At 33.7% G+C, this 16,220-nt stretch overlaps 1 protein-coding gene across 1 annotated transcript; it reads right to left on the bottom strand.

The window, feature by feature from the left end:
- Positions 1-1,198: 1,198 nt before the first annotated feature.
- On the bottom strand, positions 1,199-14,377 carry LOC145332684 (methylmalonic aciduria type A protein, mitochondrial-like). The gene is made up of 13 exons (XM_080177700.1): positions 14,238-14,377; positions 13,781-13,868; positions 12,619-12,719; positions 11,783-11,891; positions 9,663-9,766; positions 9,325-9,393; positions 8,479-8,616; positions 7,571-7,658; positions 7,204-7,264; positions 4,608-4,690; positions 2,517-2,564; positions 1,918-1,972; positions 1,199-1,365 (listed from the first exon to the last, which is right to left on the bottom strand). Exons 1-13 carry the CDS (start codon positions 14,371-14,373, stop codon positions 1,291-1,293), a joined length of 1,155 nt encoding a protein of 384 aa, XP_080033826.1. The 5' UTR covers positions 14,374-14,377; the 3' UTR covers positions 1,199-1,290.
- Positions 14,378-16,220: the final 1,843 nt, after the last annotated feature.

Below are 16,220 nucleotides of genomic sequence, written 5' to 3'. Positions count from 1 at the left end.
TTCGAATTATAGAGTAGATTCGCTACTAAAAAAAAAACTTCCACTTAATTTTTCTTCTTCAAAATAGTAAAGGGGGAAGTTCTGTGTTCGACTAGGCACATTGATGGAAACCACCAGGAAACTTTTCAAAATAATGATGATGAAAAAATTAATATTATCATCCGTTATCTATCAATGTATCTCAATATTTACAGTCTTAAAAATATATTTTATATACAAGTATTCAAACTATTGTTATAACAGCAAAATATTCAATGACAGTTCAAGTACAGTGCTCTAACCCTACGGAACTACCCTATACCCAATGAAACCTAACCTAATCTGAACTTATTAGATTATTGTCAGGTAAGATTAATGACAGTTGAATTAAATTAAAAACCATCACCCTCCGAAAATAAACTCTATATCGAAGAATTTTAATATACCCTTCATTGTTTCAATCCTGTATTATATTGTAATAAATGCCTTATCATTTAAAAAAGTATGTATAAAATTCGTCTAAACAGATCTAATTTGATTAATTGCCTATTGACCCCCCCCCCCCCAATCAATAATTTAATTAAAGGAAGTTTTTATCCTATTGCCTAACTCCTGCAGTGGTCTCTAACCCTACGGGGTCTATCCTTTTTAAAAGTCTATTATAGCCTTTTATATTCACAGTATTTGGCCCATTCCTCTTAATCCACTAGTCAAATGTCATGTTAAGGTCAAATGTACACTAATTAAACCATTAAGATGAGGTCTGATCCATGTATTAATGTAACAGGATGTCTGTGTTTTTCTCGAAGAATTTCACTAATCAATGGACCGATAAGGTTCTCCTTTAGTCTTAGGTCAAGGCTATTTTTATAACTCATTTACCCCATTCCCTCCCTTCTTACTGGATGAACAAACTAACCAATTAATAGAGTCCATATTAGCAACCTACATTGATGACAAATTTTCTCTTGTCAAAATATTCTAGATCCATTGTTAAAAAAACTATATCACATTGTTTTACATTATTCTAAATATTTCTAAGAAGTTATGATATAAACTTTTCTAGTCTGGCATTCAAACCGATTAGTATCCGCTGGATTAAAACCAGTTCTTAGCCATACAAAAAATCATATATAGCATCGTACAGACAATTTTTCACTAATATTAAATTAAAAATCATAAAATCAATACCAGTTTTTTAGCCCAGGTCTTCGTCCCCTCGGGGCTAACAAAACCGATTTTAAGTTTATAATTTTACATTTTCATATCCGCGAAAAGCTGTTTATAATATGATGCGATAGGAAAACTATTTTAGCTTTTATATTGAATATTCTTGAAGAAATTGTGTATAATTGTATCTGCAGCTGTTCCAGGAGATGTTTTACCCTGAAAATAAATATTATAATTTATTTATAAATATAGACTATGCCCCTAAAGGCCTTTAGGGGCCCTTGAGGGGGGAGGGAGTTGATCCTCTATTTTCTATTGAAGTTATAAAAAAAAAATTTGGAGGGTAATTGTTTTCTAGGGGAAGGTGGCGGTACCAACCTCCAAAATAGTTATAAACCTTCCCAGGACCTATGAGAAGCTTCCCTGTAAAGGAGAACCAAATCGGTTCAGCTGTTAGCGAGATCCTTCGGTACGGACAGACAGACAAACTTCCTCTTACTTTAAAAAATAAAGTAAAACACTTTCAACAAGCAAACTTTTACAAGTTTTTAAAATTAATGTGGTGTTCGCTTTTTACTGCATTTAGTTTAAATTACTTTAGAATTACCTTCAGTTATATTCTTTAGCGTTGTAATTTAGCCGTAGCCAATATTTTATAATAACTAGCGGCTTCGCCCCTAGCCTTCAGAGGCTTTAACCCAAGATTTAATATAAAAAAAATAAATAATAATAATATGTATAAAAAAGATACTTTGTATTATAGATTACCTGAACTACACTATCCTCAAGCCTACGGGTCAATTCTGTCAATCCAGCAGTTGATCTAAATCATCATAATTATAGAAATGGATAGGTATTGCCATAGTATAGTTATACATGGATATATTGACAGGGGAAAATTTGTCGTGAATTTAGGTTGCATATTATATATGGAACTCATTTCTTGGTCTGTTCGCTAATCCAGTAGAAGAGGATAGGATGGGGTAAAGGGGGTATCGATGTTTTAGCCAGTTGTGAGTATCAATTTGTTAGAGTACATAATCTAACCCTGAGGTATAACACTAACACGAGAAAAACTTCCCCCCCCCCTTCCCCCCATTATTCTAATTTATTACAAAATAAGGTTAGGAGTTTACCTAGGCACTTAAAGGCCAGCCGCCAAAAAGGGGGAGGTAGGTTGTGCTATAATTCCGTAGTGTGAGTTTTAATGCTTAAAACAGTAGTAAAACTAAAAAATTTATGTTAACTTTAAAAAAATTATGTCTATAGTTCTTTTCAATACGGAATACACATTACACATATTTAGTGAATATTATCGTTCTGCTACTGTTTTTAAATCTCCCCCTTTATACAAAAATGTGATTTACCTAATTTGAGAAATAACTCTCTCTTCCACATAACTCCACATCCATAATCTTGAAAAAAAATATTAATTTTTTAAAACTTGATAAAAAGTACCTAAAGGGGGGCTAGTTGCTAGGTGCCGGAAGCTCGTAAACCGTGAGCAAAATGGACTGAATATTGAGCTAGAATTTTGAAACTTGGTACATAAGCCTAGTCCAACAGGTTCTACATCTAGATGAGAATAAAATAAAAAACTTTTGATTTTCAGGTTAGGTAAGAAAACCCTGCGGAAATTGAATTTTTATGCTTTTTTGGTCTATTTTGATGTAGAAACTTACTTTTATTGTTTTTCTAAATTTTTTTCCTGGAATACACTGTGTCTATTCATAAGGACATTATTTAAGATGAATTAGCAAGTTCAAACTCAAAAACCTATAATTTGAAATATGACAACACAAACTAAACCCCTGCGAGCCACCCACCTAGCCCGCTGGGGTCGGACTGATTCAACTTAAATAATGTCCTTATGAACAAACACAGTGTATTCAAGGAAAAACCCAAGATAAAACAATTAAAGATAAGTTTCTACATCAAAATAGGGTTCCACGACAAACGTAGGAGTCCCAAACGTAGGAGTGGAAAAACATCAGAGTGGACAAACGCAGGAGTCCCAAACGACGGAGTGGGACAAACACAGGAGTGGGACAAACGTCGGAGTGGACAAACACAGGAGTCCCAATTTTTTTTATCAATTTTGAATTTTTCTTTTATTTTTGATTTTTTTAAAAAAATTTTGATTTTTTTTATACAACCCCTCCCCCCCCCCCTCCCTCGATCCCCTTTTATTCTTAGTTAGGTTAGGTTAGGTTATAGGCCAGGGGGCCGAGCGCTGCGGCGATAACCATCATTTTGTAGACAGGGGTAAAAAAAAATTTCAAAATTGTCATATTATTAAGATAGCGGACACTCCTGCGTTTTACTTAAGCAATGTCCACTCCGACGTTTTTCCCACTCCTATGTTTGTCCACTCCGACGTTTGGGATTCCTGCGTTTGGGGCTCCTGCGTTTGTCCACTCCGACGTTTGGGACTCCTACATTTGGGGTAGGACCCAAAATAGACCAAAAAAAGGCCTAAAAATCCCAATCCCGCAGGGCTTTTCTTAACTTACCTAAATTAAAATTTTTTTTGGGATTTTTTCCATTTAGATTAAGGCATGTAAAGTAGACTATATAAGTTTGAAGGAATTTTAATTAATATAATAGATTTGAAATCTGCATAAAATTTTAAGGTTTTTTTTATTAAATTCGTTTTTTATTTAATTCTTTATTTAACGGCGCAAATACGATTTAAGTTAATTTATTTTGACAAATAGGTAGGAAAGCTAGATTGAAACCTACCCGCGCTCTAATTGGTTGAATGATGTACGACACTTAAGCTTCTCCAATCAGAGCGCAGATAGTTTTCAATCCACCAATCACAGATGTCAAAATTAATTAACTTAAATCATATTTGCGCCTTTAAATAAAGAATTATATAAAAAAGAATTTTATAAAAAAAACCTTAAAATTTTATGCAGATTTCAAATCTATTATATTAATTAAAATTCCTTCAAACTTATATAGTCTAACGTAAAGGGATAAGACAATGAAAGTTAACTTGATATAAGAACCCAATGATGATAAACAAAACGACCCATCTTGAAGATTGAGATTATTGGTTGATTAGTTTGGACACAGCGTGTTAAGAACGAACTAATCAAAATTCAAAAAAAGAGTTTTTGTGCCAACATATAAGATACCTAATGTGTTTCTTAAACTTTTGGAACCAGTGTAATTTACAGTCCATTGTACCGTGACTCCCTGAAGTTTATTCCGTAACATATTTTATAAAACTTTGGGTACTTATTAGGGTAGGGCCGGATACTTTTTTTGACCGGATACCAGATATCCAGCTGATTTATAATGCCGGATATCAGGTTTCGGCCGGGTATCTGGCCAACGTTATATATCCGGCAAGCTACCGGATATCCGGCAGTCATTAAAAATCAGCCGGATATCCGGTATCCGGATAGTTTCAATATTTGGTATCCGGCCGGATATTGAAACCTTCGTACCTATGTTGATTTGCTCGTCTTCTAACAAGTTCTCCTTCACTCAACATTTTCTCCTCAAATGCCTGCATTGTCTCCCAAACATTCTAGAAAATAAGGATGACAACATCCATGAAAGCGAAGCTCTGATTGGTTGGACAACGAACATTATCACTTGTAAACTGTCAGAACTGAATAAACTGAATTTCAATTAAAACTGATTAAATTCATGTTAATGTTTAAGGACATACTGACGTGTTTAGGACTTAATTATAGAGATGCTTCGCTTATAACACTATACCTTGTTGTAATAGGAATCAGTATTAAAAAATCAGATGATTAGGTTAATTTTAACATAAAAAAAATTTGTTACCAAAAAAGTAATAAATCAACTTGTTTTAAATGGACGTACGGACTTTCTGGTAACGATAATAGAATTGCTGTTATATGAATCAGCATGCAAAGTTTGAAATCGATAGGACAATTCTAACGTGTTCAAATTAACTATAAGAGCTAACTGTAGCGGACGGACGGACCGACCGACCCTAGTTATAGAAAAGCTTCGCTTTTAAAAAACTTTTCCCAGTATGGTTTCGAAACCGATCAATATCCGCTGAATAAGAACCAGTTCTTAGCCATACTGAAAAATCTTGTATCACATTACGGTGCTATAGCCAGTTTTCTACGAATATCAAAATAAAATATTAATACCAGTTTCGATAGCCCTCCTTCGGCCCCTTTTGGCTAAGAAAACTGGTTGTAATCTTGTAATTTTTATTTTATTATCTGCGGAAATTGTTTTATAATACGATGCTAAAAATAACTATTATTGAAGTGAAGCTACTCTAAAATGAAAGTGTGTCAGTTTGTCATTTTGTTTGACGTTATAAGATGAGCTAATAGAATATAACTGTCATGTTGATAGTTATTTTTTGCATCGCATAGACAGCTTTCCACGGATAGTAAAATAAAAAATGATAAGATTAACTCCAGTTTGCCTGGCCCCGAGGGGCCGAAGGCCTCACACACAAAAAAACTGGTTTTAATTCTAGGATTTTTATTTTATTATTTGTAGAATATTGTCTGTATATTATATGAGACGATACATGATTTTTCAGTATGGATCAGTAACTATGTACAAATTATTCTGTTTTTTTTTAAGGCAATATGATCTGTCAGTAGATCGGTAATGAGATTGTGTAGAGATTTTATTTACCTTTCTTGTGTAAAAGAGTAAGTACCTACTGTTTTTAAAAGCGAAGCTTTTCTATAATAAGGGTTGGTCCGTCCGTAACGGATAGCTTTTTTCGTTAATTATGCATGTTCGAACTGTCCTATTGATTTCAAACTTTGCATGTTGATTCCTGTAGTAGTTAGATAAGATTTAAAAAGCGTAGCAACTCTATAATCATTACCAGAATTCCGTACGTCCATTTTAAACATGTTGATTTTTAAAATTATTAACAACTAATTTTATGTCATATAATCATCCGAATATCTGAATTTTGGTATATTGATTCCTGGGACAATAAAGTATAATGCCATAAGCGAAGCAACTCAATAATCAAGTCCTAAAAATGTAAGTATGTCCATAAACATTATCCTGTATCAAGCAGTTTTTCAACAAATTTACTTACAATTTTGCTTTGAATCTTATATGATATTCTGATTATTTAGTAGGGTTGAGCCGGATATCCGGTGTGGCCGGATATCCGGCCGGATATCCGGCCATTTTCAATATCCGGCCGGATACCGGATATTGAAACTATCCGGCCGGATATCCGGCTATAACTTTTTTTATATTTTACACCAAAAATCTCTGCTTTTTAAAATTTTATATGGCTATAATTTTCTTATTATTGAAGCTAGAAGAACATTTTTTGAATATGTTTATCTTTATGTAAATTTTATATATGAAATCTCAAAAGTTTATTAATAAATTTTTTTTGCTACTTTAATATCTGGTAATTTAGCCGGTTATCCGGCCGGATATCCGGTAATTTGGCCGGATAACCGGATATTTGCCGGATATCCGGCCGGATACCGGATATCCGGCATTTGAAATCAGCCGGATATCCGGTATCCGGTATCCGGCCAAAAAAGTATCCGGCCCAACCCTATTATTTAGTTCTGACACTATACAAGTGTTAATGTCTGTTTGTCCTACCGTTTTATTGCTTCGCTTTTATTGATGTTGTCATCCTTGTTAATAATGCATTTATTAATATTAAAACTTGTAGCTGGCTAAAATATCGACCTCCTCTCCCACCCAACCCCTCCTCTCCTCATGGATGAACGAACTGACCAATAAGTAATGTCCATGTTAGCAACCTAAATTTACGACAATTTTTCTCCTGTCATAATATCCACGTATATTCTAAATCCATTTTTTGATCATGGAAAGAAAATGAAGTAGCGGGTTTCGTCGTATTTTCACACTATCTTTTCTCCTATTTCTAGCCCCTGCGGGGGCTCTAACAATACGGCGCCAATTTTCTAAACCTACGGATAAATCATTAACATTTACTTAACCTACCCTTAAATATCCTATCAAAAGTAACTTTGAAAATACGTCGAAAAAAGCTACTTCGTTTTCTTTCCATGATCCCCTTTTTTTTACCTGTAAACCTTCCCCCGTCCTGGCAGAACAGAGCTTTACTTTAGGCTTCCAAATCTTTGTTCTAAAAGAAGAAAAAGTAATATAAAATATTCGGTTCTTTCAATATTTTAAAATGGTTCATACTGCTGTTATGCCAGGTATGCGACATTACTAGGGGCGGGAATGCATTGGCCAGGCGCAATTCAGTACCATGTACCATTCAGGATCTCAACGAGAAATGGCGGTTTTAGACGGAAAAGGCAGTTTAATTCACAGTTCCACATTGTGCTAAATTAAAACAACTGCAATGCCAAATTTCAGTGCTGTAACTCTTTTTTTTATGAGCTTGGACGTCTTTTAAATGTTTGTATTACAGGTAATGGATTACCTGGGTCTCATAAACTTGAGTGCTGACGTATATTCCATGGCAATTCTTCTGGCGGCGGGCACAAGGTCTCCATCAAACTTCGTTACAACTAAATTATCAATCTTAAGTTGGTGATTTGTTTAATCGTATTCATTCGAAACCGATTAATTTCCGGTGGATTAGAACCGGTTGTAATCCATACAGGAAAAAATATGTCTACCATTGTATTATTTCCAGTTTTCTACAAATATAAAAATGTACAATCATAGATTAAAACCAGTTTTTGTAGCCCGTGCCTTCGGCCTCTAGGGGCTAAAAAACTTGTTTCAATCTTAGAATTATACATTGCATATCCGCGGAAAGCTGTTTATAATACAATGCGAGAAATAAATATTTATGGCTTGGTGCTTTACCTCCTAATGCTTACCTAGGGAGCACAGAAAACCCTGCCCCCCATTATTGATATAAGTTGAAAATAAATAAAACTTCTAAACCGATTAAGTTCACTATTATAGGTAATTTAGGGTGAGTTGTTCTCATGAGATACCGGGTCAAGTCATAATGTGCTTGAACGTGGAGCTTGATAGACCTAGTGGCTATACAAAAGTGTCTCAGCCTACTCCATGAATACTTAGATCCAAACCTTAAGAGACTATGGCTAATTAATCAATCAATCAGCTATTTTAGGTAAGCTTCCATGGGTACTTTGGTGGTTTTAGGCTATTTATTTTCAAATACAAGTCTAAAGCTGGTTTAGGCTATTTTCTAAATTCTCTGCCCTTTGAATACAGAGCCTCTAGAACTAGGGTCGTAAAGATACCTACATAAATTACTAAATACAGACTTTATGATTGATCGACTTAAGCTAATGATATAGAGTAGCTGCACCCATAAAAAAGTCGTCTTTATCATTTAGATGTCACTTTTACCTATAAGATCACTCTGCTCAACAATGCCGCGCTTTATTCCCTGCAACTCATCGCCGCCAGCCGGGGGCAGGAGGAGGCACAACATGTCCACCATGTTGGATACCATATATTCAGACTGACCCACACCAACTGTTTCAACTATAACAGGGGTAATTATGTTGATTAGGAGGAGGCACAACATGTCCACCATGTTGGATACCATATATTCAGACTGACCCACTCCAACTGTTTCAACTATAACAGGGGTAATCTTTTTATTAGGAGGAGGCACAACATGTCCACCATGTTGGATACCATATATTCAGACTGACCCACTCCAACTGTTTCAACTATAACAGGGGTAATCTTTTTATTAGGAGGAGGCACAACATGTCCACCATGTTGGATACCATATATTCAGACTGACCCACTCCAACTGTTTCAACTATAACAGGGGTAATTATGTTTATTGTTTATGTTTATATGTGCGGACTTAGTTATAGAATAATCTTTTATTCAACGAATAGCAAGCCTAATAAATCAACATTCATTTTTTATGGCACATCTTTAATAAATGCCTATGCGAAATTTCAAATGAATGTTAATTTATTAAACTTGCTATTTGTTGTATTATTCTATAACTAAGTCCGCACAGGAGCGCTGTCCTGACAATAAAAATATTAAAAACTGTGTTTTCACTTGACAAAAGAAAAATTTACAGTCCGTAGACTAAAAAGCTTTAAGACTGTCCGTACATACACAGGGTTAGGGCTTCACACAGGGGTTAATAAAAGATCAAAAATATAAGGTATGCACACGAAAAGAAAACTTCTAGGTAGGGTAACTTCGCTTTAACTAGAATCTTACCAATGATAATATTGTAACCAGCAGCTTCGCACAACAATATTGCCTCATTTGTCGTCCTTGTTACACCACCTAAAGTAAACAGATACCTGTATGATTAATGTCATTAAGTATCAGGGATCCTAAGGGATAAGACAATTGATGATTAAACTTAAGTACAAGCACAATGGTGATAATGGAGTTTTTAAACTTTGGGTACCAGGAAATTATATGCTGGAGACTTTAACAAATGTTTCATAAGTCTATATTAAATAGCAGCCGAGAAAATATTATCTATACAAACGTACCAACAAAGTAAATTATAGAGTAGCTTAAGTAGTTAAGTAATAATAATAACTTACCCAGATGGCCTCTACTAGGGCTTGGCCTAATATACGCGTTTTTATCCACAGTCAAAACTGGCATACGCGTTTTATCGCCTAGTAAAGATCCTCCTGTTGTACCACTAATAAACAAGGATGACAACATCAATAAAAGCGAAGCTTTGAAACGGTATGACAGACGAACATTACCTATAGTTAAGTATAGTGTCACTGTCAAACTCGAATATACAAAATATAAATATACAAGTTTTTTCAAAATTATTCGTTTTGTTGCAAAACTTCTTAAATACAGAATACTGTTTAAGGACACACTGACATTTTTAGGACTTGATTATAGAGATGCTTCGCCTATAATATTGTACCTTATTGTAATAGGAATCAGTACTCCAAAAATCAGATCTATCGGATGATTATTATGTCACATAAAAAAACAGTTGTTAAAAAAGTAAAAAAGCAGGGATAAGGGATGGGAAACGTAGGAAAATATTATTTCAGGCCTATTTCAAGCCTAGGCCTATTTCTAGCCTAATAAACCAGTTTTGGGATAGCGCAGTGATTCGTATAAAATGCTAATGAAAAAGCTGTGTGTGTGTGTGTAGATAAAGTATAGAATCAAATTCAGGTAGCTAGTTTAAAGTAAAAAACATAACTTTTTATAAACCTATATATTAATGGCTTTTGTTAAAATGAAGTTTTTTCTCTCCCAAAATTTTTTATCTTTTACTTTGGTAATTTGAACTGTCAGAAAGCTATCGTTGGGTTTCCCTCAGACAGGTTTTAGTTTGTATTATTTGCATTTTTATTAATGAGTAAAAATTTTATTTGAAAATTTCATTGCTAATTAAAATTCAAAATAAATAAATAAATATGCACTTGGGTAACATTCTATCAAGTTCTTTGGATACTATACTGGATATAATGTAATGATATATCTGTACTGTGTTGTATTGTACAAAAATTAGGGTGAAGGTGTTGGATCATTTCCGTACTAAATTTTTAAAATTCAAAATACAACATCTAATTTATAAACTACCAAATGAAAATTCGTAGCTACCTTCTTTCCAAAAAAATAATCCCGTTATTTTTGTTTTTTCTATGTGGCCCTTTTTTAATGTTTAACTCTAAGCAGATTTAATAATTAAACTAATGTGATCTAACACCATTTATATTTATTTTTTCGTAGCAGACGAAATCATTATTTTTTCTATAATTGTCTGCTTCTAAAATTTCCGCCATCTGTGATTAAGGCTTGTTTTGTATCAACCAATCACCAATTGGCTCCGCCAATTGGTGATTGGTTGATACAAAACAAGCCCAAATCACAGAACACTATTGGTTTAGAGCGGTAGCCAATATGAGCCGTCCGCCAGTAAGGTCATTAAATTAGGCAAATGGTAAAAGTTGCATGATCCCTTTCAAAACCAGGCCGAGACCTAATTTATGGCCAGGTTTCCTATCCATTATCCCTGTAAAAAAGCAACTTCTTTAAAATGGACGTACGGATATTCTGGTAACAATCATAGAGCTTCTACGTTTTCTAAATCGTACCTAACTACTACAGGAATCATCATGCAAAGTTTGAAATCGATAGGACAATTCTAAAAGCTATCTGTTACGTACAGACGTACGGATCAACCCTAATTATAGAAAGGCATCGATTTTAAAAAGTTGGTAAGTATTAAAGTTACCTATTGGAAATCTAGGTAATCTATCCTTGAAAAAATTTGAGAAAAAAAATCTTCGAACTGAAAAACGTTGAGAAAAATCTTCCAATGAAAACATCCCATAATGTTAATGTGGTTTTGGCAGAGATCTTAAGAAATATGAACGATAAAATGTAAACCTTTTTTATATAGCCCAAATGACGATCAACAAAATTACCCCTTACGTAATAATAAAAATAATTGGTTATTAATTTAGACACTTACTAGTATGAAACCAACCAATCATACCTAACTCAATAAAAGTCTCCATAGCTTTTAAATTTTAAGCCAACGAATAAAGTAACGTGGGTACCAGTGTAATTTACATTCCAATGTCCCCTCCCTCCATTTGAAGAATTCTTTTTTAATCTGTTATCTTAGTATCCATCTCACTATCTATCTACAAACCTCTATATCTTTATCTATCTATCTCACCTTGAAGGATCTACAGCCAAGACAGCAACTTTATTTCCTTCTGAAGTTAATTTACAGCCTAATGTTTCTATAAAGGTACTTTTCCCCGCTCCTGGAGGCCCTGATAATCCTAAAAATAAGGTAAATTCCTTATTTTATTAGTCGCAAAGCTATTCTATACTTCGAAATGTACGTCAGTTCGTCTGTAAGGAACAGATATGGGGTTAACATGTATTTCTCGGATGCTGTATAAGATAAACGCCTGAAATATTCTGTAGTTTTCCTTAATAAATAAGCATCCAGAATACAATTTACTTGGTCCGTTGGTATGCTAGTCATGCTACAAAAGACCAATTAAAGATCTTAATCTTGAGACAAACAGAAATCGTTCTTCTTTCCATTATATATTACAGAAATTAAATCTCTAAATTACACCAACTTAATAAGTTTTCAGGTAGCTAAAACAATAATAAGTTGGTAATAATGCAGGTTTTACAATTGAAAGTCTTCCAAAAAAAAGTTGGTATAGGTATGCATGCATAACCGAATTTTTTAATAAATTAATACCTACATCTTAAGGTCATTTTTCTTGAAGTCTTTATTCGAGCATAAAACTCCGCTCCTTTTATTTTGAAATAATTTTTAAAATAAGGGGAGAGGTCAGTATCTGTTTGTTTGTTTATTACTTTAGGTATAGTTGGGTTAGGTTTTATTTAGTACTTGATATTGGGTTGCCCTGCAAAGTTAGGCTTTCCCGCCATTTTTACAATGAGGAGGTGGGGATCAATGCTCGAAAAGCACTTTGAGGGAAAGCACCAATATTATTATTTATGTATTAGTTCAATAGAAATTCTTACCTAATCTAAAAGAGGGTACCGGCTTGCCTTGCTGTTTTGCTTTGATTTGACAATATTTTATCACATTATCAACTAAAATTCTTGCTTCTTCTGCCTTTTCTCTGAAGAAGAATAGATATTCATCACATTGTATTATAGACAGCTCTCCGCGAATATTAAAATGAAAAAGGATAGGATTAAAACCAGTTGTCTTAGCCTTCGGTCCCTCGTTGTTAACAAGACTGGTTTTAATCATATAATTTCTATTTTAGTTTTCGTGGAAAATTGTCTGTAATTCGATGTTATACATTATTTTTCAGTATGGCTGTTATTAAACGGTTTTGAAGCCACACTGGAAAATATATACCTAGTATCTGCTATAAAACTTTTTTACTTTTTCCTCATTTTGAAAAAAGATTTTGTTTGTATATCTCTATAGGTTAGGTTAGGTTAAAATTGAGAAGGAGGTTGACATTCCTGACAACAAGGGGGGGGGGGGGTTAATGCAACCATCTCGTAATCAATTTATAAATGGCACTTAGAATTCGAATTTCGATCTGAAATTTTGCATGAGTAATCCTTGGTAGGTCTATTTTCCCTTTCCCTAAATCGAACAAAAAGTTGGAAAAATAACGGCTAACAGCTGGCGGCTCAGCAGTTTAGCCATTTTTTGGGCTATTTTCAATGCAAATCATCACGAAACCTATCTCCACATAAAACTATTTTCTGCTCCAAAATGTTTTCAAACGGTTCTAGCCGGTCGTTGCTGGTACTAGAAATCTGAAAATGTTGTTTTTGTATCATTTCACATGATTTAAAGCAAAAATATGTTTCAAAAAGTTGATTCCTACGTAATTTATGTCAGATTTGCCCTAAAAATAGCAAAAAAAACGGCTAAACGGCTGAGCCGTTAGCCGTTACTTTTTCAACTTTTTTCATCGATTTAGGGAAAATAGACCTACCAAGGATTACTCATGCAGAGTTTTAGATCGAAATTCGAATTCTAAGTGCCATTTATACATTGATTATGAGATGGTTGCATTAACCCCCCCCCCCCCCCCCCCTATATATATCAGCTGAGATACTAAAAAGATAAATCATAACTTGAAAATGTCAGGGTTATGTTTATTTCGCTTGTTGGTTATATCTTATTCCTTGTTTTAAGTTATTTTAAAAAACATACTTATTGGTAGATTCTATTAATGTGATTGATCTTGCTAAACTAGCTCTGTCTCCAAGTTTTAGTCCTTCAAATAACTTTTGAGCTGTACCTATAATAAATCAATTATTGAGAAATAAAAGTAAATTAATATGGGAATTTTTCATTTGGTAAAACTTGCAGGATGTATGTTTGTATGACCGTTTTGAGGTACGCTTCTACTTATCTAAAGTATGTAAGGGCGTCCGACGGGATGAAAGGTTAAAGGGGTGTTAACCCGCCCCCAAATGAATTTGTGGGTGCCGTATACCGTTGTGAACCCCAAAAAGATTGGAAATAAATTAGATTTTACCCCTACCAAAATCCCACCCAACCCCCTACCCCCCCTCTCCAATGCAAATAACCAGCCAATATGTCCCCTTTCGCTCTCTTTGGTATAAACCCTGAAAGAGTGGGGGGGGGGGGGGGGGGGGCGAATTACCTCGAATGCTGGAAAACCTAATAGAACTGGTTGAAAAAGGCTGCTGTATCAAATATCCATTTTTACAGAGACATCTTGGAGATTTTATCAAAATATTTCTGTTCAAAATTAAACTCCTATGAATTATGTGTGTCATATTATTATCTGAAAAAGTAGAGAACTTTATAGTTAAAAAAGCTTTAATTTTAAATAAAGAAGGGTGAAAGTATATTTCAATGAAACTGAAGCTCCAAAAACATACAATAAGCTAGTCAAACAAACAATCTTAGGTATAATAAGGTAAAAGAATGTTAGTTCGTTTATCTATCTGTCTCTCTAACTACTGCACCGATATGATTCCCTTTACAGTGAAAGGCTTCAAACTCATAGGTCGGATCTAGGGAAGGTCTATAACTATTTTTTGGGAGTGTACCTGCACCAACCTTACACGAATCGCCCCTAGAAAAAAAATTATCCCCGCATTAAAACCTAAAGTCTAAAGTCGATTGAGGTTCGACTAAAGGCGCGCCTCTAGGGGACAAAGAATAATTCAGGGATTTATAATATATACAGTATCCACGCTTTAAAGCTAAAATTTGTAAGTTATTCTAGGAATCAATGTTTAAAAAAAGAATACCTAATTAAATGTAAAGTTGTAAAAATATTCAAAAAAAAACATATATGTTTTAAATGTGCATACGAACAATCAGGTAATGATCACAGAGTTGCTACGTACCAAACTATCACAGGAATCATCATATAAAGTTTGAAATCGATAGGATAATTCTAACATGCCTAAATTAACAAAATAAGTAAATTATGAAATGAAAACAAAATCTTGTTTTGTTTACATCACGTTGTCTGCTTCTAAAATAAAAACAGGAATTTATAAACGACGACATTTTAAAAATGCCGCGTTAATGAATTAAAAGTAATAAGAAAAAAAACCTTTTTGATTATTATAATAATTTAGATCTAGGGGCGAGTTAACTTGGGTGGGTGGTGTTACCCTTTACAAAAAGTCTGAAACCTTACCAGGGCCTATTAGAAGCTACATATATTGTAAAGGAGAACCACATCGGTTCAGCGAGATTGTTTAGTACAGTAGACACAGATCCTGCTACTTTTAAATAAGGACTAGTTGCTTCAAACCTAGCCACTAGGGGAGGGCGCGAAAGGCAGTAAATTAAATAGCCTAAAACTAACCCAGACTTGTATCTAAGTACATTTACAAATTGTAATCAATTTCAAACCCCTCAAATTTCAAAGGCAAACAACCCCTAGTATGTCTTAGAAGTCATGCTAGCACACTTATTTAATTTAACCAACCAAAGAATTTTTTATCCAATCTTAACCAGACAAATGCCATCTAGCTAAAAAAGATGCGTAGATTTCATTTCTGGCAACCAGAAAATCCGCAGAAATCGAATTCACAAGATCCAAAAAAGTTTCATTAAAAAAAACCTTACACCAAAAGTAACAAACAATAATTATAACGACGACTTAGTTTCTTTTTCCTGTTTAATACGAATATTGAAACTAATTTTCAGGCATGCATGTTTGTTGGTATAGTACTTTTTTTAGAAACCAAAATACAGACATATATAAAACTACGAAATTGTATATTAGTCACTAGAAAGATTATATTTTTTTCTTGCTTTAAAACAACTTTTTGTACATAAAAACCCGTAATGTCTTCATTATTGACACAAACATGCATGCTGTATAGTTTTTAAAAATTTAGTCAAATAAAACACCTGATTAGAATACAAAGCAAGAAATAAAGGTTATCAACTCCCTATGAGCTTTTTGTGTTAAATAGAATTATTAATAAGAATAAAAGAGTTTCAAAAAAAAGTAAAATAACAAAATGTTAGGTGAATTGTTAATATTAAATCAATCAAAAAATGTTTTACATTCTTATAATTAATTTCAATAAAACATATATATGCTCAAGAAAGGTTATTTATAATTATGAATTCTACCAGACTAAAATATAAAAGG

The sequence above is a fragment of the Acartia tonsa genome, chromosome 11, assembly GCF_053477335.1.
Source record: "Acartia tonsa isolate MP-2025a chromosome 11, ASM5347733v1, whole genome shotgun sequence".
In the NCBI taxonomy this organism is placed as follows: domain Eukaryota; kingdom Metazoa; phylum Arthropoda; class Copepoda; order Calanoida; family Acartiidae; genus Acartia; species Acartia tonsa.
Note: the sequence above shows the minus strand (reverse complement) of the source record. Positions and strands in the feature narration are given on the sequence as shown.